This window comes from Stenella coeruleoalba, assembly GCF_951394435.1.
Source record: "Stenella coeruleoalba genome assembly, chromosome: 7".
NCBI lineage: Eukaryota > Metazoa > Chordata > Mammalia > Artiodactyla > Delphinidae > Stenella > Stenella coeruleoalba.
In genome coordinates this window covers 72,747,364-72,770,084 of record NC_137153.1, presented here as the reverse complement: position 1 = coordinate 72,770,084, position 22,721 = coordinate 72,747,364, and the positions used below count along the sequence as shown (strand labels likewise).

General features: G+C 36.9%; 1 protein-coding gene across 10 annotated transcripts in view; it reads right to left on the bottom strand.

Moving 5' to 3' along the window:
* PIP5K1B (phosphatidylinositol-4-phosphate 5-kinase type 1 beta) overlaps nt 1–22,721 on the bottom strand; it is a 423,928-nt gene that overhangs the window by 83,057 nt on the left and 318,150 nt on the right. For all 10 annotated transcript variants that reach the window (XM_079925690.1, XM_079925691.1, XM_079925688.1 and 7 more), the window contains 4 exons: nt 21,500–21,583; nt 21,328–21,376; nt 18,393–18,477; nt 6,151–6,306 (listed from right to left, as the gene is read on the bottom strand). In XM_079925690.1, coding sequence (XP_079781816.1) covers nt 6,151–6,306; nt 18,393–18,477; nt 21,328–21,376; nt 21,500–21,583 — 374 coding nt within the window. The remainder of the gene's footprint in view (nt 1–6,150; nt 6,307–18,392; nt 18,478–21,327; nt 21,377–21,499; nt 21,584–22,721) is intronic.

The following is a 22,721-nucleotide window of genomic DNA, read 5'->3' as shown; positions in this document are numbered from 1 at the left end:
AACAATTCAGAAAATGGTAATAGGAACATACATATCAATAATTACCTTAAATGTAAATGGATTAAATGCTCCAACCAAGACATAGACTGGATGAATGGATACAAAAACAAGACCCGTACATATGAAAGAGACCCACTTCAGGCCTAGGGACACATTCAGACTGAAAGTGAAGGGACAGAAAAAGATATTCCATGCAAGTGGAAATCAAAAGAAGCTGGGTTAGCAATTCTCATATCAGACAATATAGACTTTAAAATAAAGACTATTACAAGAGACAAAAAAGGCCACTACATCATGATCAAGGGATCAATCCAAGAAGAAGATATAACAATTGTAAATATTTGTGCAGCCAACATAGGAGCACCTCAATACATAAGGCAAATGCTAACAGCCATAAAAGAAGAAATCAACAATAACACAATCATAGTAGGGGACTTTAACACTCCATTTTCACCAATGGACAGATCATCCCAAATGAAAATAAGGAAACACAAGCTTTAAATGACACAATAAACAAAATGGACTTAACTGATATTAATAGGACATTCCATCCAAAAACAAAAGAATGTACTTTCTTTTACTTTTTTCTTTTTAACATCTTTATTGGAGTATAATTGCTTTACAATGGTGTGTTAGTTTCTGCTTTATAACAAAGTGAATCAGCTATACATATACATATATCCTCATATCTCCTCCCCCTTGAGTCTCCCTCCCACCCTCCCTATCCCACCCCTGTGCTCACAAAGCACTGAGCTGATCTCCCTGTGCTATGCAGCTTCTTCCCACTAGCTATCTATTTTACATTTGTTAGTATATATAAGTCCATGCCACTCTCTCACTTCGTCCCAGCTTACCCTTCCTCCTCCCCATCTCCTCAAGTCCATTCCCTACACAGAATACACTTTCTTCTCAAGTGCTCACGGAATATTCTCCAGGATAGATCATATCTTGGGTCACAAATCAAGCCTCGGTAAATTCAAGAAAACTGAAATTGTATCAAGAATCTTTTCTGACCACAACACTATGAGACTAGATAGCAATTACAGGAAAAAAATGTGTAAAAAATACAAACACATGGATGCTAAACAGTATACTACTAAATAACCAAGAGATCACTGAAGAAATCAAAGAGGAAATCAAAAAATACCTAGAAACAAATGACAATGAAAACACAACGACCCAAAACCTATGGCATGCAGCAAAAGCAGTTCTAAGAGGGAAGTTTATAGCAATATAATCTTACCTCAGGAAACAAGAAACATCTCAAATAAACAACCTAACCTTACACCTAAAGCAATTAGAGAAAGTAGAATAAAAAAAACCCCTAAGTTAGCAGAAGAAAAGAAAGCATAATGATCAGATCAGAAAAAAATGAAAAGAAAAGAAGGAAACAATAGCAAAGATCAATAAAACTAAAAGCTGGTTCTTTGAGAAGATAAACAAAATTGATAAACCATTAGCCAGACTCATCAAGAAAAAAAGGGAGAAGACTCAAATCAACAAAATTAGAAATGAAAAAGGAGAAGTAACAACTGACACTGCAGAAATACAAAGATTGGGGGAGATTACTACAAGCAACTATATGCCAATAAAAAGGACAACCTGGAAGAAATGGACAAATTCTTAGAAAGGCACAACCTTCCGAGACTGAACCAGGAAAAAACAGAAAATATAAACAGACCCAATAACTGAAATTGACACTGTGATTAAAAATCTTCCAACAAACAAAAGCCCAGGACCAGATGGCTTCACAGGCGAATTCTATCAAACATTTAGAGAAGAGCTAACACCTATCCTTCTCAAACTCTTCCAAAATATAGCAGAGGGAGGAACCCTCCCAAACTCATTCTACGAGGCCACCATCTGCCTGATACCAAAATCAGGCAAAGATGTCACAAAGAAAGAAAACTACAGGCCAATATCACTGATGAACATAGATGCAAAAATCCTCAACAAAATGCTAGCAAACAGAATCTAACAGCAGATTAAAAGGATCATACACCATGATCACGTGGGGTTTATCCCAGGAATGCAAGGATTCTTCAATATACGCAAATCAATCATGTGATAAACCATATTAACAAATTGAAGGAGAAACACCATATGATCAACTCAATAGATGCAGAGAAAGCTTTTGACAAAATTCAACACCCATTTATGATAAAAACCCTCCAGAAAGTAGGCATAGAGGGAACTTACCTGAACATAATAAAGGCCATATATGACAAACACACAGCTAACATCGTTCTCAATGGTGAAAAACTGAATGGTGTAAAACTGAAATCATTTCCACTAAGATCAGGAACAAGACAAGGTTGTCCACTCTCACCATTACTATTCAACATAGTTTCAGAAGTTTTAGCAACAGCAATCAGAGACGAGAAAGAAATAAAAGGAATCCAAATCAGAAAAGAAGAAGTAAAGCTGTCACTGTTTGCAGATGACATGATACTATACATAGAGTATCCTAAAGATGCCACCGGAAAACTACTAGAGCTAATCAATGGATTTGGTAAAGTAGCAGGATACAAAATTAATGCATAGAAATCTCTGGCATTCATATACACTAATGATGAAAAATCTGAAGGAGAAATTAAGGAAACACTCCCATTTACCATAGCAACGAAAAGAATAAAATACCTAGGAATAAACCTACCTAAGGAGACCAAAGACCTGTATGCAGAAAAATATAGGACACTGATGAAAGAAATTAAAGATGATACAAACAGATGGAGAGGTATACCATGTTCTTGGATCAGAAAAATCAACATTGTGAAAATCACTATACTACCCAAAGCAATCTACAGATTCAATGTGATCCCTATCAAACTATCAATGGCATTTTTCATAGAACTAGAACAACAAATTTCACAATTTGTATGGAAACACAAAAAACCCCGAATAGCCAAAGCAATCTTGAGAAAGAAAAATGGAGCTGGAGGAATCAGGCTCTTGGACTTCCGACTATACTACAAAGCTACAGTAATCAAGACAGTATGGTACTGGCACAAAAACAGAAATATAGATCAATGGAACAGGACAGAAAGCCCAGAGATAAACCCACGCACATATGGTCACCTTATTTTCCATAAAGGTGGCAAGAATATACAATGGAGAAAAGACAGCTTCTTTAATAAGTGATGCTGGGAAAACTGGACAGCTACATGTAAAAGAATGAAATCAGAACACTCCCTAACACCATACACAAAAATAAACTCAAAATGGATTTAAAGACCTAAGTGTAAGGCCAGACACTATAAAACTCTTAGAGGAAAACATAGGCAGAACACTCTATGACATAAATCAAAGCAAGATCCTTTTTGACCCACCTCCTAGAGAAATGGAAATAAAAAAACCCAAAAAAACAAATGGGACCTAATGAAACTTAAAAGCTCTTGCACAGCAAAGGAAACCATAAACAAGACGAAAAGACAACCCTCAGAATGGGAGAAAATATTTGCCAATGAAGCAACTGACAAAGGAGTAATCTCCAAAATTTACATGCAGCTCATGCAGCTCAATATCAAAGAAACAAACAACCCAATCCAAAAATGGGCAGAAGATCTAAATAGACATTTCTCCAAAGAAGATATACTGATTGCCAACAAACACATGAAAGAATGCTCAACATCACTAATCATTAAAGAAATGCAAATCAAAACTACAATGAGGTATCACCTCACACCAGTCAGAATGGCCATCATCAAAAAGTCTTCAAACAATAAATGCTGGAAAGGATGTGGAGAAAAGGGAACCCTCTTGCACTGTTGGTGGGAATGTAAATTGATACAGCCACTATGGCGAACAGTATGGCGGTTCCTTAAAAAACTAAAAATAGAACTACCATATGACCCAGCAATCCCACTACTGGGCATATACCCTGAGGAAACCATAATTCAAAAAGAGTCATGTACCACAATGTTTATTGCAGCACTCTTTACAATAGCCAGGACATGGAAGCAACCTAGGTGTCCATCAAAACATGAATGGATAAAGAAGATGTGGCACATATATACAATGGAATATTACTCAGCCATAAAAAGAAACAAAATTGTTATTTGTATTGAGGTGGACGGAGCTAGAGTCTGTCATAAAGAGTGAAGTAAGTCAGAAAGAGAAAAACAAACACCATATGCTAACACATATATATAGAATCTAAGAAAAAAAAAAGGTTCTGAAGAACCTAGGGGCAGGACAGGAATAAAGACGCAGACATAGAGAATGGACTTGAGGACATGGGGAGGGGAAGGGTAAGCTGGGACGAAGTGAGAGAGTGACATGGACATATATACACTTCCAAATGTAAAATAGATAGCTAGTGGAAGCAGCCGCATAGCACAGGGAGATTAGTTCGGTGCTTCGTGACCACCTAGAGGGGTGGGATAGGGAAGGTGGGAGGGATACGCAAGAGGGAGGAGATATGGTGACATATGTATATGTATAGCTGATTCACTTTGTTATAAAGCAGACACTAACACACCATTGTAAAGCAATTATACTCCAATAAAGATGTTAAAAAAAAAAAGGATGAGTGGAGTTTAAACCTAAACATTTCTGGGAAGGTGCCCTATTAAGCCATTCTTTAAATAATACTAATGCTGTATTGTATTCATTTTCCAGAATGTTCTTTAATGCAAAAGTTTGATAGTGGTTGGATTGTCTCAGAATACGGTGCACCTGGATGGGGCAGCTTTGAATAGTCTCGAAAGGTGCCAACGTGCGAGGAGTTTTCCAGGGGTATTGGAAACAGATCCTATTAAATGCAACACTTATTGACCACCTACTTTGTGCCAGGTTCTATGCTGTATATTATCCACGTGAATTATCAAAATATCCCCATGAAGAATGTAGCACAATCAGCCCCAGTTACTGATGCGGAAAGTGAGGCTCAGATATTAAGGGTCCACAGCTAGTTCCATAGCTAGGACTGCTGGATCTTGGATTTGAAGCCAAATTTCGAGATCCTAAAACTGTGCCTGGCACATAGTAGGCACTCAATAAACGTATGTCAGATCATTCTAAGCCCAAGACTCCTTCCCCAGCACCAGAGAGAAAGAGAAGAGGGTGGTGCTGAAGAGAAACTCTGCCAAAGGTCAACACTTACGCGGGATTTTGGTGGCCTCCCCAAATCCCCAATTTAAGCAACACTGTTTGAGGCTATAGGAAGCTCAGCCTTAATCATTGCTTTGTCAGCTTCATGCATTACGGGTCCTTTGTGAAATAGAAATAGAGAACAGAGTTTCTCTCAGACACTCAAGTATCATTGAGATTCAGACACGCCCTTTTTTACTGAGTGCAGATTTAACTTCTGTAGTTCCCTGATGCAGGCAGAAATTGAGCCAGAGCAAACGGGAGGCTTTCTTTCCAAAGGTCTGCCCAAATGGTGATCTGCCATCAGAGCCTTTGAAACAGATTTCTGATGGGTGGTTGATGAAATTAATTGAGGGTAACCTGCAAAGTTGATGCTCTTGGGAATGACTCTTTGTTTGGCCTTTTAGGTTGGTATTTGTCAGAAACCCCAGCCACTCCATTAAATCATTTTTGTCATTAAAAAAAAAATATATATATATATATATATATATATATATATACACACATTACCTGAAAAGACAGAAAATATGTATCTATGTCTTTATGTCTATAACCATTTGAGAAATAAATCTAACAAAAGGTAGGAATATATGACTTGCCAGGAGAAAATTATAAAACTTTTATTAAACTCATTAAAGAGGACCTAAATAAATTGGTAATTCACTGTTACATTGTGTACGTATGTATGTATATGTATATAATGTGTGTGTATGTTTGAAAAATATATATATACAAGCCCAGACCAAGGTCTACTAGTAAAAACACCAAAACCTTCACATGTGTTACCTTCAGGTAGTGGAATTATAGATCTTTGTTTCTGAATATTTTAGTCTGTTTTAATTTTTTTTACCGTAAACCATATACAGTATCGTTTATGTGTTATAAAAATTTTACATTAACTGTGTCATACTGTAAACATCATTTTAAAAATTAGTTAAGAGACTTTGTTTCCTAGAGGAAGTACTTTCTCATTTTTCTACTGTGAGTTTACATTACTTATACAAGTAAAGTCACAAGAACTTTTATCTTTTCTTCTTTTTCTAAGTTCCATGTCTTTACCTTCTTCATCGAGGCTGCTATAACTTTGCCCTTCGGTCAGCAAATCACGCTTCTCATCCTTCCATTCCTGGCTAATTGAGGACACAATCTCCTGTGAGGTTGCCTTCAGGGCGGCAATGGAGTTGCACCGTTTTTTAGAAGGTGAGGCCTTCAAAGCTAGAAAAAGGAAAAGGAGAGACAATTATAGTTATTGTAAAACCACATGAATATATTTATTAAATTAAAATTTTACTCATGATTTATTAAGATCTTAGTCATTATTTCAGTAGGATGCAAGATGCTTTGTTTTATATACATGAGGAAAGGGAGATGATATTATGTTTTGGCAATTTTATTTGTCCAAAATGATTTGACTTAAATCAGAATAGCTTAGAATAAATTTGGATTGATATATCTCTCCAGATGTTGAAATATAGTCTTATTTGAGGTGAAATTCAAATGCTGCTGAAGAATTATATTTCCTCCTCCAAGCAATGTTTTTCTAGGGCTGGGAAGAGGTTGAGTGGGTCGATAAGCACAGATGGTAAAGTAAGGAGAATTCTCATGACCCCAGTTTTATGAACTTGGGACTGGGAATTTCTAAACATGCCAATGTTTAATCTTATACTCATGTTACCCAATTTAACCAAGTTACTTCTGGTTGCTTTTTTCTTTCAGTGACTTTCCACTGAAATTTCCTGCCTTTGGGTCTTTTCTAGGTCATGGTTACTTCAGATGTATAATTCACTCCTGATTTTTGTCCAGACAGCATTGTATAACTTCTGAAGTGTGTTGGGAACCTGAACCAAGGCAAGTGTACTTCACCATCAATCACGCTCACTGAAGGCTGGGACTTTACTTCTGATATGTCAGTGGGAGCTGCTTCAGCTGCAGCCAGACCATTCCCATGTATATTTTCTCCATGCTGCAATCATTCTTCTTGCTCAACACTGTTGGAGAATTTTATTGGAGGGGAGAGGGAGAGGGAGGTTGAGACCTCTTTACGCTTTCCCCTGAACTTGGTGGTAGCAGTGTCTCTCTTCCTTCGGAGGTTTGCATATAGGGATAACCTGACAGCAGATGCATTACAGTGACTGTGTTCAGCCTTGGGAATCTCAGAGCTTAGATGACACTGCTCGTCAGGGGCATCCCATCAGCAGCTTGCAAAAACTTAATTGGAGAAGGACTTTGGGACACACAGATGAGGAAAGAATAGAGGGCAATCTCTCCACTTAAAGCGAAGGGAAGGTTTATGTGTCCCGTGAGCAGTCTTAGAACCATAATAACATAACTGTAATCAATAACATTTTAGAAGTCTTAAGAATTTGGAAGCCAGCAGCCACATTCCTTATCTCAAACTATCCAGGTGGTCATCTGAGGGAGGTAGGCCCTTCTACAGGTCCAGAAACTGAGAGCAGAGAAACTGTGACCTGCTCAAGGTCACAGAGCTAGAAACCATGAAATCCCAGGTGTCTTTGTTTGAAGTTGCCTAACTGTGGTTCATTTCCTAGCTCTGTGGCATCCTATTTTCTGGTTAAAGTGAGGGAGGAATAAGATAAAACTAGAGTTTGTTTTTCTTTGAGGGGAGGAGACTCGGAATGTTTAAAAACGGATCAAATGGATTTTAGTGGCAAATAAGTGCACCAAATGTGTCATTTTTTGAACTCCTCATCTCATCAAAACAGTGGTCACACTTGCTTTACAGGTGTGAAGTAATTATCCATATGCTGGCTTTGGCTTTAATATTCTATCTGCTAGCTTTCATAAACTCTCAACTCTCACCTTTCAATCCAGTCCAGGTTTGAATCTGGTACTTGAACAACACAGGTTTGAACTGTGTGGGCCCACTCATGTATGGATTTTTTTCAATACCAAATGCTATAGTCCCACATGATCTGGGGTTGGTTGAATCCTTGGGTGCTGAGAAAGCACACATGTGCAGGGCCGACTCTAAGTTACATGTGAACTTTCCATTGTGTCGGGCTTTGGCACTCCTAATGCCCCTGTGATGTTCAAGGGTCAACTGTGTTTTAAAATTTCTAAGTCAGAGGATCTCAAATGTGGTTCAGGGACTGCTAGGAATCCCTGAAATTCTCCTCGAAGGTCTGTGATGTTAAAATTATTTTCTTAACAATATTAAGAAGTTATTTATCTTCCTCACTCCCACACTTTCCTGAGTTTTCTAGATGCTACATGACCTGTGGTATCGCCACAGAGACTGAATTCAGAAGCATACAAGAGAGTCTGGATGTCTTCTATTAAGCCAGAATTAGGGATCTGAAAAAATATAAAATAATGCCACTTTTCCCAAGCAATTATTTGTTTTGGAAAACATAATTATTTTTCATAATTACTTTGTTAGAAATTTTTTACTTTTTTGTTAATACTGACGTATGTTAACATGCAATTTTTTTTATTGTTACCTTGTAAGAATATTTAAAATTTTCCTCAATTTAAAATTCTAATAGGTTAAATATAGACAGTTATAATCCACATAAATAAAAGCTCTTTGGGGCCCTCAGTCATTTTTAAGAGTGTAAAGTGGCGCTGAGACCAAAAGGTTTGAGAATTGCATAGTTCTTAGGTCAGTGCTAATTCTCTAAACTGAGAAACAACCAGGATCAGAAGAATGTTGGCAGCATCACGGAAGAGTGAATGAGGGGAAGATGCTCAGACAACTGTCTGTACTTGTTGTGGCTTATCATGGACCAAAGGCCAAGATCCCCCCAAAGAAATAGCTCTTTGCTCATTATCAGCAACACATACAATGAACAGCAGAGAAGACCCCAAAACAAACCCCTGCCAGGACCAGATGGCACCTAAAGAAAGCCTTTACTTTTGTCTTAAATGGACAATCTTCCTTAAAGGAATTATCTGAGCCCATTCAGTGGATAAGGACTTGAATATTGCAGAAATTGAATACCTCAGGGACTTTTTTTTTTTTCCACATTTGGGGAGATCATTTATTTTCCAAACAATTTCATGGATTACAAATATGAACTCAAGTTGTGACTTTTTTTTTTATACCAGAGATTGGGTTGTGGCAATTGGATTCAGTAGGTTTCAAAAGGTTTGACGTCAATCATTGGCATCAGGGTGTGTTTTCAACTCTGTAAAAATCTAATCATGTGCACCTATACCTTTCATAAGGTTTGATAACTCTGTCACTTGGAGGAAATGGGCGTGGTTTTTGGAGAATATATAAAACATCAAGCAGAGAGCCAAGCTCCTTCTTCTCCAGAGCTTAGAGCTGTTGTGTTTGGACTTGGCTGGGCTGTGGAGACTTTGGAAAGTTACTGCCACCAGGAGGTGAGCACCTAATCAGGGAATTGTTTCGACTGGAAAATCTCAAAGGATGGTTTGGGTTGCTGGTTACTTTCTTTTGTCCACAGAAACTCTTGGATTTGTCTTTGGCTAAATAATGGTGACAGGTATCGTGTGTCCACTTCCAGCTCTACATCCCGCTACTCAACTGCTCCTACCCTTAACTGCTTTTCAGCTCACCTATCTGCCATCCCCTGAACCTCCATGTTCATTCCTACCCCTGGGCCTTTGTACATGCTGTTCCTTCTACTTCAGATACCCTTCTTGCCTCTCTTCCTAATTAACGCTGGCTTATAGTTTCAGGACTTAATTTAAATATTTTTTTCTCTGTGAAGCTCTCTTTGGGAAGATTGGTTTTATTTCTCTTTGTGTACCTACAGTAGCCTATGGAAAAACTCTATTAACAGCTGCTTTATTACATTATAAATCTTTTACGTGTTACAATCCCTGACCCAAAACGGACCATGAAGTTACCGAGGGAATTTAATTTTTTTTTTAAAAAAAGCTTTCTATATTATTAATGCTTAGCATACTGTTAGGTACATAATAGGTGCTCAAATGTTGGTTGAAAGAATTAACTATTGTTCTGAAATTTTAGGACAGTTGATTTTTAATTAATCAATGTATCAGTACTATTCTATTCCTTTCAGGAAGCTAAGTTTTAGTACTCTAGACACATTATCTGGGTAGAGAATTTCAGTGAGGTTCCAACATTACGGTGACTAATATTTGCAGAAAGAATTATAGGATTTTGCAAACATTACTACACTGACAGCATGACTCAATTCTGGGGTGGGATAACAGATTTAAGAAGGCTAAAAAAAATGATTTAAAAAAAGAAACTTGAAGACCAAGTATTGTTTTCTTGGGGGTAGGGGTGGGGAGGGGAAGTTTTCACATACAAAGAAAGTATACCTGTCGTTGAATGGCTGAGTAGAACAGAGCCCCCTGCCAACCTGTGCTGGGAAAGTCTGAACAAGGAATAATCTTTGTTTTATTAAGCCGCTGAGAATCCAGAGTTAATTTATTGCTGCAGTAAAACTTAGCTAACATGAGTAATAAACTATTTTTTTAAATAAAATCACAACAGAAGGGGTATGTGAATGTGTGTGTATGTGCTTAGTGAAATATTTGGAAATTTATATTCCCAAGTTTAAATTGTGACTTTCTCTGGGTAATGCATTTTCATTATTGTAATTCAATCTGCATTTTGTTCCTCTGAACTTTCTATAATAAACATGTATTACTTTCACAATCAGAAAAAAAAAAAGAAAGTATGACTGTAGGAATTAAGGGCTTTAAGTTAATCATAGCTGATAAAGGATCTGGAAGTTGTATTTTAAACTGTCAACTTTACTAATTAAATGGCTACCCATTGAAAAGCTGGTAGTAGATGAAAAGTCCATTCATTCATTCAATTATTCATCAAATAATGATCGAGGGCCTACAATGTGCCAGGAAATGTGCTAGCTTCTGGGAATATATATGAGAACCACACACAGCCCCTACTTTTCAGGAACTCAAAGTCAAGTGGGGGAGATAGAACAACAGCTTACTATAGCAGAGTATGGTAACTGCTGTGAAGGAAGCATCATCTGAGCTGAGATGTGAAGGAAGACCAGGGGAAGGATGGAGATCACTACAGGCAAAGGGACAAGAACATGTACAGATGTGGAGGCAGCCTGGAATGTTAGGGGTAACTGCAGGGCACTCAGAGCTGCTGGAGGCTTGAGGGTAGGGTAGAGCATGGAATGGGTGTGAGAAAAGTCACGGCTAGGGAAAGAGAGGCCACGTCACACAGGGACTCAGAAGCGAAGTTAGGATTTTGTGTACTAGGAAATACACTGAAGTTTTTATTAAGAAAAAAAGTTTTTTTAAGCATGGAAGGGTTTTAAATAGGAAATTAGCAAGAGGAGATTTAAACTGATGCCTCTGGCTGGGGTTGGGGGAGATTGGATTGGAAGGGGATATGACTGGAGGTAAGAGAGGAACATGAGGGCCACAACTTTATGTGAAAAAAAAAAAAAAGCCCAAACCAAAACCATAAAAATCACAATGGCTGAACTAGGAGAGGTGCTGTGAAAGAAGGGGACGAACTCTTGATATTTCCAGGTGAGACTAGGTATTGGTAAGTGACTGCATGTGGGTGGTTAGGCTTTGACAAAGCTTGATGCCTGCATGTCTGGTTTGGGTAACTGAGTAAATTGTGGTGACCTTCAGGGAGGCATGGACTCAGGATGTGAGGCAGGTTCTTGACCAACCTGGGGGAATCCAGAAATTACTCCTAATATTTGTGGACAACTGATTTTTCAACAAGGAACCCAGATAATTCAACGGGGGAAAGAAGAGCCCATTCAAGAAATGGTGCTGGGGGCTTCCCTGGTGGTGCAGTGGTTGAGAGTCCGCCTGCCGATGCAGGGGACACAGGTTCGTGCCTCGGTCCAGGAAGATCCCACATGCCGCGGAGCGGCTGGGCCCATGAGCCATGGCCACTGAGCCTGTGCGTCTGGACCCTGTGCTCCGCAACGGGAGAGGCCACAACAGTGAGAGGCCCGCGTACCGCAAAAAAAAAAAAAAGAAATGGTGCTGGGACAACTGGATATCCACATGCAAAAGAATGAATTTGGACCCTACCTCACACCATATACTATAAATTAAATCAATATTTGTAAATCATACACCTGATAACAGAAACATGTGTTGAGAATATATAAAGAACTCTTACAACTCAACAATAAAAAGACAATCTAATTAAAAATGGGCAAAGTATTTGAATAGACAGTTCTCCAAGGAAGATATAAAGGGTCAATAAGCACATAAAAAGACGTTCAACATCATTAGTCATTAGAAAAACACAAATCAGAACCACATTGAGATACTACTTTATACTCACTAGATGTCTAAAATGAAAAAGACACATAGTAACATAGGGCCCGTGAGCCATGGCCGCTGAGCCTGCGCGTCTGGAGCCTGTGCTCCGCAACAGGAGAGGCCACAACAGTGAGAGGCCCATGTACCGCAAAAAGAAAAACACAAATCAAAACCACATTGAGATACTACTTTATACTCACTAGATGTCTAAAATGAAAAAGACACATAGTAACATAGGGCCCGTGAGCCATGGCCGCTGAGCCTGCGCGTCTGGAGCCTGTGCTCCGCAACAGGAGAGGCCACAACAGTGAGAGGCCCATGTACCGCAAAAAGAAAAACACAAATCAAAACCACATTGAGATACTACTTTATACTCACTAGATGTCTAAAATGAAAAAGACACATAGTAACATACGTTGGGGAGGATGTGGAGAGATTGGATCCCTCATGCATTGCTGGTGGGATTGCAAAATTGGGTAGCTTCTTTGGAAAGGAGCCTGGCAGTTCCTCAAAATGTTAAATAGAGTTACCATCTGACCTAGTGTTTCCACACCTGGGTATGTACCCAAGAGGAATGAAAACTTATGTCCACAGAAACCTTGTGCATGAATTTTCATAGCAGCATTATTTGTAGTAGCCAGAAATGTAAGCAACCCAAATATCCATCAACTAGTGAGAGGATAAACAATATGTGTTAAATCCATACAATGGAATATTATTCAGCAATAAAAAGAATAAAGTACTACAAGATGGCTAAACCTAAAGTACTACAAGATGGCTAAACCTTGAAAACATCATGTTAGGCGAAAAAAGCCAAACACAGAAGGCCACATACTGGATAATTCCATTTATGTGACATATTCGGAATAGACAAATCCATAGAGACAGAAAATAAATGAGTAGTTGCCAGGGGTTGGGAAGAGGAAGGAATGAAGAGTAACTGCTAATGGATATGGGGTTTCTTTTCAGGGTAATAAATATGTTCTAAAATTAGATAGTGGTAATGTTTGTACAACTTTGTGAATATACTAAGAGTCACCAAATTGCACATTTTAGAAGGGTGAATTTCCTGATATGTGAATTATACCTGAATAAAGATGCTATAAAAAGTAGACTAAGAAATCAAAATGGGAAAAAAATAGATTTGACTACTTGAGAAGTAAAAGACTTGTTACATCAAAAACATGATAAACTATACAAACTGGAAAGGTTCAAAACTCACACCATATTTCATGCAATTGAGGATGCCATTGACTGCACCATTAATTTATACACTACTAAGAAGGCAAAAACTCCCAACATGGGGAATCTCATGGAGGAGCCTCACTAAACCTGGGATCCCATGGGTTACATCCTCCATAAACCTACCAGGGACCACAAGGAAACTCATGATTTTCAACCACGGCAAAGGGTAAAGAGAGGCAGAAAATCTTCCTTCAAAATTTGAACCAAGTTGGTATTCACACAGGATTGCAGGCTGAATAAATACTATGTTATGGTCCATCTTAGGCAAAAAAGACCTTAAACAGAAAATTTAATTGGTAGTGGTCTCAATTTGAGACCAATTTCAAGATACCACTGAGATAGTCAAATGCGAAACAAAAGTTTTTCTTAGAATGAAATAAGGTTAAAAACAGAGATTGATATCTTTGACATGTAGAGTTCATATAAATCATTTGGAAAAATAATAAACACTAATGTAAATGAGCAAATATTACAAAGCTCAATTCTCAAAGGAACTACAAATGGGTAATAAACATGAATAATGGTTGAACTTCACCAGTACTTAAGAAATACAAAATAAAACAACCAGATAACATCTTTTACTTATCCAAGTAGCACAATTTAAAAAGAATAATTCTGGCTAAAGGCTAGAAGAATATAGACTCTCGTGGAAGTCTAGAGTGGCATAATCATTCTGTGCAGTTATCTGCATTTTAAACCCTTAGTACTTCTTCTTGGAATCTATCCTAAAGAAATAGTCATAAGCTTGGACACCATATTTATCTAAAATCATGTTCACAAAAATACTCGTTAGAAAAAGGAGAAATAATGTAAATGTCCAAATGATAGAATCTTAAATAGATTAGGGCATACCCATATAATTTTAATGTTGTAGTATAATTTTAAATGGTTTCTTTGTACAATATACAGTGATACGGGAAACTATTCATATTATAATATGTGAAAAATAGAGGACATATACATAAAATTGTACACCACTATGCTACCATTTTTATATAAACATACAAAGCACAGTAATAAAGATGGTAGGAAGTATGTGAAAATATTAGTAGTGGAGGATCTGAATAGACATTTTTCCAGTGATGACACAGAGATGCCAACAGAAATGGCTGTTATCTGAAAGATGACAAATAACTGTTGGTGAAGATGTTGAGAAAAGGGAACGCTTAGGCACTGTTGGTGGGAAGGTAAATTGACCAGCCACTATGGAAAACGGTATGGAGATTCCTCAAAAAGCTAAAAATAGAACTACCATATGATCCAGCAATTCCATTGCTGGATACTTATCCAAAGGAAACAAAACATTAATTAGAAAAGATACACACATGCCTATGTTCACTGTAGCATTATTTACAAGAGCCAAGATATGTGAGCAACCTATGTGCTCACCCATCAATACATGAATAAAGAAGATCACACACACACACACTGGAATATTACTCAGCCATAAAAAAGAATGAAATCTTGCCATTTGTGACCTCATGGATGGACCTACAGGGTATTATGCTAAATGAAATAAGTCAGACAAAGAAAGATAAATACTGTATGATTTCATTTATATGTGAAATCTAAAAAACAAAACAAACGAACAAACGTAAGAAAACAGAAACAGAATTATAGATACAGAGAACAAACAGGTAGCTGCTGGGCAGATGGTGGTGGGAGAAATAGGTGAGGGAGATTAAGAGGTACAAACTTCTAGTTGAAAAATAAATGAGTCATGAGTATGAAATGTACAGTGTAGGGAGTAGCCGATAATTATGTGATATCTTTGTATGGTGACACATCATAAGTAGACTTATCGTGGTGATCAGTTTGAAATGTATAAAAATATCAAATCACTCTGTTGCATAACAGGAACTAACAGTGTTGTAGATCAATTATACTTCAAAACTAAACACACTCATAGAAAAAGAGATCAGACTTGTGGCTACCAGAGGCTGGGGGTGGGCGGTGGAGGGGGAATTGGACGAAGGTGGTCAAAAAGTACAAACTTCCAGTTACAAGATAAATAAGCACTAGGGATGTGATGTACAACATGGTGAATATAACGAACACTTCTGCATGTTATAAAGGATAGTTGTTGGGAGAGTAAATCCTAAGAGTTCTCATCACAAGGAAAAACTTTTTTCTATTTCTTTAATTTTGTATCTCTGTGAGATGATGGCTGTCATTAAACTTACTGTGCTCATCATTTCATGATGTATGTAAGTCAAACGATTAGGCTGCACACCTTAAACTTATACAGTGCTGGATGGCAATTATATCTCAATAAAACTGGAAGAAAAAATATTTATAGTGGATATTTCTGGGTTGTGAGATATCAAATAATCTTTATGGTTTTCTTTGTATTTTCCAATATTTTTACATCGAAACGGTTTTACTCTCACAAAAATTAACTCAACATGGATTAAAGACTTAAACATAAGACCTGAAACTGTAAAACTCCTGAAAGAAAACATAGGGAAAAGTTCCTCAACAATGATCTTAGCAATGACTTTTTGGATATTACACCAAAAGCACAAGCAACAAAAGCAAAATAAACAAGTGGGACTACATCAAACTAAAAAACATCTGCATAGCAAAAGAAACAATCAATAAAATAAAGAGGCAGCCTACAGAATGCGAGAAAATATTTGCAAACCATATATCAGATAAGGGGTTAATATTCACAATACATAAAGAACTCATAAAACACAATAGTAACAAAAGCAAATAATCTGATTAAAAATTGGGCAAGGACCTGAATAGACATTTTTCAAAGAAGACATACAGATGGCCAACAGATACATGAAAAGATGCTTAACATACTAATCATTAGGGAAATGCAAATCAAAACCACAATGAGATATCACCTCATACCTGTCAGAATGGCTATTATCAAAAAGACAAAAAATAACAAATGTTGGTGAGGATGTGAAGAAAAGGTAGTCCTAGTACACTCTTGGTGGAAATGTAAATTAGTGCAGCCACTATGGAAAACAGTATGGAGTTTCCTCAAAAAATTAAAAAGAGAACTACCCTATGACTAGCAATCCCACTTCTGGGTATGTATCTGAAGGAAATGAAGTCACTATCTTGAAGAGATATCTGCATTTCCATGTTCACTGAGGCATTATTCACAACAGCCAAGACATGGAAACAACCTAAGCGTCCACTGACAGATGAATGGATAGAAAAAAATAAGGAAATCCCACCACTTGTGACAATATAGATGGACCGTGACAGTATTATGCTAGGTGAAATAAACCAGAAAGAGAAAGACAAATACTGTATGATCTCACTTACATGTGCTAAAAAATTGAACTCATAGACATAGAGAGTAGAAGAATTGTTACTTGAGGCTGACGGGTGGGTGAAATGGGGAGACATTGGTCGAAGGGGACCAACTTCCAATTATAAGATGAATAAGTTCTTGAAATCTAATATACAGCATGGAGACTATAGTTAATAATTCTGTCTTACACACTGGAAAGTTACTAAGACGGTAGATCTTAAATGTTCTCACCACACAAACACATACACACACACACAATTTGTAATTATGTGAGATGATGAAAGTCTTAAGTAACCTAATTGTGATAATCATTTTGCAATATATATGTGCATCAAATCATCACACTGTACACCTTAAACTTACATAATGTTATATGTCAATTATATCTCAATAAAGCTGGGAAAAAAAGCCTTAAAAAAGAAATTGTTTTACTTTCATTAACAAAAAACTCCAATAAATATTATAAGAAAAAAATCTGTCTTATATAAATACAAAATATGAACATTCTACTCTTTCAGTTTTTTTTGTGTGCTAAATTGTTATGAAATTGGACCACAAAATACATAAATGATAAAATAACATAAGTAACAACAGGGTTACTTTTTCCTTTTCATATAGTTAAAAAATTTTCTACATAAATAATACACATCCATTATGGAAAAATTGATAAATATTGATGTAAAGAAAAAGAAAATGCCACACAATCTCATGGTTCGGAATAACCATTGTTAACTTTGGGTTTAGTTTGCTCTTCTTTTTTTATGTCCTTATGGTTTAAAGTTAGGGTATTGATTTGAGATCTTTCTTCTTTTTTAATGTAGGCATTTATAGCTATAAATTTCCCTCTGAGCACTGACTTTGCAGCATCCTCTAAGTTTTAGGAATGTGTATTTTCATTTCCATTCATCTCTAAGTTTTTCCTAATTTCACTGTGTTTTCTTCTTTTACCCATTGGTAGTTTGAGAGTGTGTTGTTTAATTTTCACATATTTGTGAATTTTCCAGTTTTCACTCTTTATTGATTCATTCCATTGTGATCGGAAAAGACACTTTGCGTGATTTCAATCTTTTAAAATCTATTGAAATGTGTTTTGAGGACTAACATACGGTCTATTCTGGAGAACACTCCATGAGAATAACTACTGTTAACATTTTTATATATCCCATTAGAATTTTGTTGTGCATTTAGGTATGCAGACCAATAACTATATATATGTGAATGAAGCTAGCTATAAGGACTAAATGTACCTTTAATACATCATTTTTTATTTGTTGCATATTATTCCATTATTTAACTGTATCATAACATATTTAACCAATATATTATAGGGTTGGATTTTAGGCACTTTATAATTTTTTCCAGCACAAAATTAGACTTTAATGATTACAGCATCAATAAATACCTGGCTAGGATACTTAACCATAGTTACTAAGTGATTACCACTTTTGGGAGATAAATAGTCCCAACTCTTCCAATAAAAATCTTACAAAGTGAAGTCAGCCAGTAAGTGCTAAAGGTAAAAAAAAGAAATTCATAAAAATCTTACCTTGAATTTTCTTGAAAACTCTGGAATTCATAAACTTTAGAAATCTGTCTGCATAAAAGCTTGGTCTATGAACCGAAACAGTGTCCTGAAAAGACAAATCAGGTACCAGAGGTTTACCTCTCAGTTTGTTTCAAGCTAGAGGAAAGCTCTATGCAGTTGGCTCTCTGTTAGCCAATGTCCTTAACCAGAAGGTGGGGATGTTGGGAGCCACAAAAGAGTGATGCCCACGTGCTGTGTGCCCAGGAGCTGGGTTGGGGCAGGAAGCACAAGGCTCAATCTGAGCAGAGGTTCCAGATACTCATGGTGAAACAGAGCATTAAGAGGGGCAGGGGTGAGATAGCAAAGACTCTGCTTCATAAACCCAAACAGCTGATCCTTGTTCCACTGTGTGCCATGAGGGGCTTTTAAATTCCATTTTTTAACGTGGAAGCCAGTGCCTCAAGTGTCATCTGGAAAAAAGACATATCACTTTCAGTCAGGAACAAAAACTGGGGACATAAAGGAGCAAAACAGCCCTAAAGTAAGAGTGAGATAGAGGGCAAAAAAAAAAGTTTGCTGGTTTCACTTCCCAATAATAAGGTATGTAGACACCGGGAAGACTCCTAGGAGACAAGGCTGACTGATGACCCCTGTTATGTTCAATTTATCTACTAATTAGATAGAGTTGAATTGAATTAAATTGTTAATTCTCTCATGCTTGGTAGGAGTCTTAAGGACTGAGGGGGCATTTTATTACAAGTCCAGGAAAGAAGATGGATGAAGGAGCTAATTCTATATGTTTATTCAGTAGTCATTTATTTACTATCCAAGATACACATTCCTAAAAATAGTAAATTTGCTTATTTAGTGCTCCATTTTGATTTCAGGTTCATGGCGTCCAACAGGGAAACTTCTAAAAATTTACGTTTAGATACTATAAAGTGTCTGTGATGGGTTTAGAAGAAAAAACACACACTGGACCAGAATCCAGAGACCCGGTTCTGGTGTTAGCTCTAATTTTAAAAAGCTGTGTGGTTCTGGGTAAAGACACTATCTCAGTGCCTCAGTCTTTTCATCTGTGAAACTGGGTGTTACAATGAGGCATAAGGTAATTCTGTAATGATTGAGTTACGAAGGACACAGTATGGAGAAACCCTCTTTGCCAAGTTAAAATGGTCCCCTAGACTATCAGTGATGCTGCAGATGTGGTGGAAAATTTCCCACTGGTTTGACATGCACTCTCCCCAGTATTCAGTCAGCTCCTGTTGGAAGTGGACACAAATTCACAAGTACCATCATTTAAAAATATGTACGATGCAAGATGATTAAGATTCTTGCTTTCCAAGAGAAGTTAGATTGTGATTCTCCTTGGTATGAAGAAGCAGTGTTTAAAGAAGAGGCACTTTTGTAAAAAGACAAAAATAAGTCTTAATTATTGCTTATAATTACACAAATATATAATCAGCACAGAGATGCTGATTATATATTTGTGTAATTAAAAAAAGACACCAAAAAACAGAAGATATATCTTATTTAGACAAAAGTAGGGGCTCCTTAGAAGCATCTGACCAATAGAGGACTAGGCCATTCAGAGCACAAATCTCATTTGGTAACAGGGAATTGAAATTGTGTCAATAAACAGAAGGAGAATGAAACAGAGGGTGTTTACTCTCTTTCCCTTCCATGTTCAAGGCATTAATGTAGTTGCTACTTTTCTCAGCTAGAAGGAAAAAAAATTAACCTACCATCTTGGCCTTTTCATAAAAAGAATCTTTGATTTGAATAACAAGCCTAAGTTTGATTCTCAGAAACAAACTTGTGAACCTGTTGTTTAAAAGTGCATTCTGTCGAAGGTCGTTCCTTAGCCTGTGGACAAAATGCAGATCTTTCATGCTGAAAGGTTATTCCCAGTCTTCCACAGAACTGAAAAAGTGGGTGTTCTTTTCCAAAAAAGGAGAAGAATAGCATCTATAATTTATCTTTCCTTCAAAGGAAAGCATCTGCTAACATCTTAAAAAAATGTGTGAGCAAATCTTTGACCAATATATTCTCTGGAAGTGTCACTTTGAGTTATTAACTGAGGGAGGCTGAGGCCATAAATGTTCTGTCAACAGCAGGAAGTTCAAATTTAACATCTAGATAGGAAGTCTCGTGTGTGTGTGTGTGTGTGTGTGTGTGTGTGTGTGCGCGCGTGCATGTGCGTGTACAGAGAGAGAGAGAGACAGAGGCTGCTCTTAGATAACCGATGGTTTTCTTCAGTCATGCCACTTCTGGGTCCAAAAGACATCCTCATGTCAGTCAGCCTTTGTCATGTATAAATCCAACACAACCGAAAAAGTTTTCCCTTCCTATGTCCTTATTATGTTAGGCATCATGTTGAACACTAAGGGGCATTATTTAATTTAATCCTCACATCAGCCTATGAGGCAGGTACGAGGTACTATTACTAGGCTTCTGCTACAAATGGGAAACCAGGCTAAGAGATGACAAGCAAGCAATGTGTCTGGGACACATGGCTAGTAAAGTGGTTTGAACGCAGAGTTCAAGCCCAGGGCTGTTTACCATCAAAGTAGGGTTCAAATCCCTCTGAAGCTTGGTCTTGGGACAACTTGAGTTCAAGTGCCCTACTGGTCTTCCCAGTGTCTTTGAAAAGTCTCCTCCTTTTTCTCACCATCTCATAATTGGGCCCTGCAGATTGCACATAAAAACGAGACCTCATTTTGTTTTTCTGGCCTCTACCTAGTCACCGGCTGGATGGCCTCTATTTGAAGAGCTATTCACATTTATGTTGTCTTTGTTCTTAGATTTGAACCAATCTGCTAGCCTGAGACTCTGAGTTTATAAAGATCTTTGTTTCCTTTCCTCTTCAAGTGACATGGCTTCCTAGACATACTTTGAAGTCTCTGAGAAATCAGAAAAATATACAGTTTAATAAGGAGCATGATAAATCACTTACCCCATCATAAACAAGAGCTTTCCAGGAATGTTCCAACTTTTTCATTAACCTAAACATAAATGGACAGAAAAATAAAAATAAGAAGATAAAATCACTCCCATTTGGTGAATTTTCAGAACCTTTCATTCATTTATTGTGAAATAATAAAAGACTACTTCCCCAAATTTCTTACCTATATGATTGCAGAATATCAATAATGCCCATAAATAAAAGTAGCTTTTCTCCCTTATGGCTTTTAGCTGGAATGCCTCCCATTCTGTGAATAGAGCAAAAGAGAAAAAATTTATATGAATAGGAAGTTAAAAATCATTTCTAATAAACAGACTGTAAATGAAAATGGGTAGTCTCTAAGAATCCTGGACTCTCTCTCCCTTCATCTTTTTTTTTTTTTTTTTTTGCTTCAGCTAAAGTCTTCCTGGGAATCCAGAATGATGTACCTCCCCTGAAGGAGAATAACACCATAGCTGTCAATTCTGAAGAGCTGGATGGGAAGAATTCACTTAAAAAATCATTCCTACTTTAAAACCAAGAGCAAGAATTTTAAAGTATCTCAAAATACTGCTCATCAAAAACGCAAAACTTTTATATACTTACCATGAGATTTTTAAATAAAATATAGAACAGCACAAAGAAAAAGTATATAAAGAATCCATTCCTAGGATGCAAAGATAAACACTATCAACATTTGGTACATCTTTCCTCTGTGTGTGTATATTTATTAATACACAAAAGCTATTATTTAATTTATCATGTTTTATAACCTGAATTTTTCACTTGCTAAATGATGAACATTTCTTCATATTCAGTGCTAATGTGCTTTTAATGGCTGTATAGTACTTCACTATACTGATACAGAATAATTTGTTTAATGAGTTATTGGACATTTAGATGGATTTATAGGAAGGATTAAAAAAATCTTTAATGTGTATGAATTTCCTTCATAAAAGTGAAATGTGCCTGTGATTTAGTCATTGTTGGAGAAATGATTTCTTTCTTTCAGTCTCCTTGCTCAGCTAAGTACACACACGTGACACAACCAAAGAAAATTACTGAAATGGTTGACTGTAATTGTTTCTGTTAGTCAATGTGCACTTTTTATACATGCAAACTAATCCTGCAGTTACTATCACATCTCGTTGAAGCAAGAGATCACATCTGCCAGGGTATAGGACTAGGACAACAGAATCCTCTAACGCACATAAAAAGTTCTGAATTGCGGACATAACTTCTGGCATGTATTTGCTTAAATACATGTTTATTCAAATTCAAAGAATATTCACCCTGTTTGTGGTGGATGTTTTGAATATGTAGTAAATAGAGATAAAAACATTTTTAGCCATTGTTAAAAAATGGAGCCATTTGAAAAAAGAAACCATGTGGGTGAAAGAATGGCA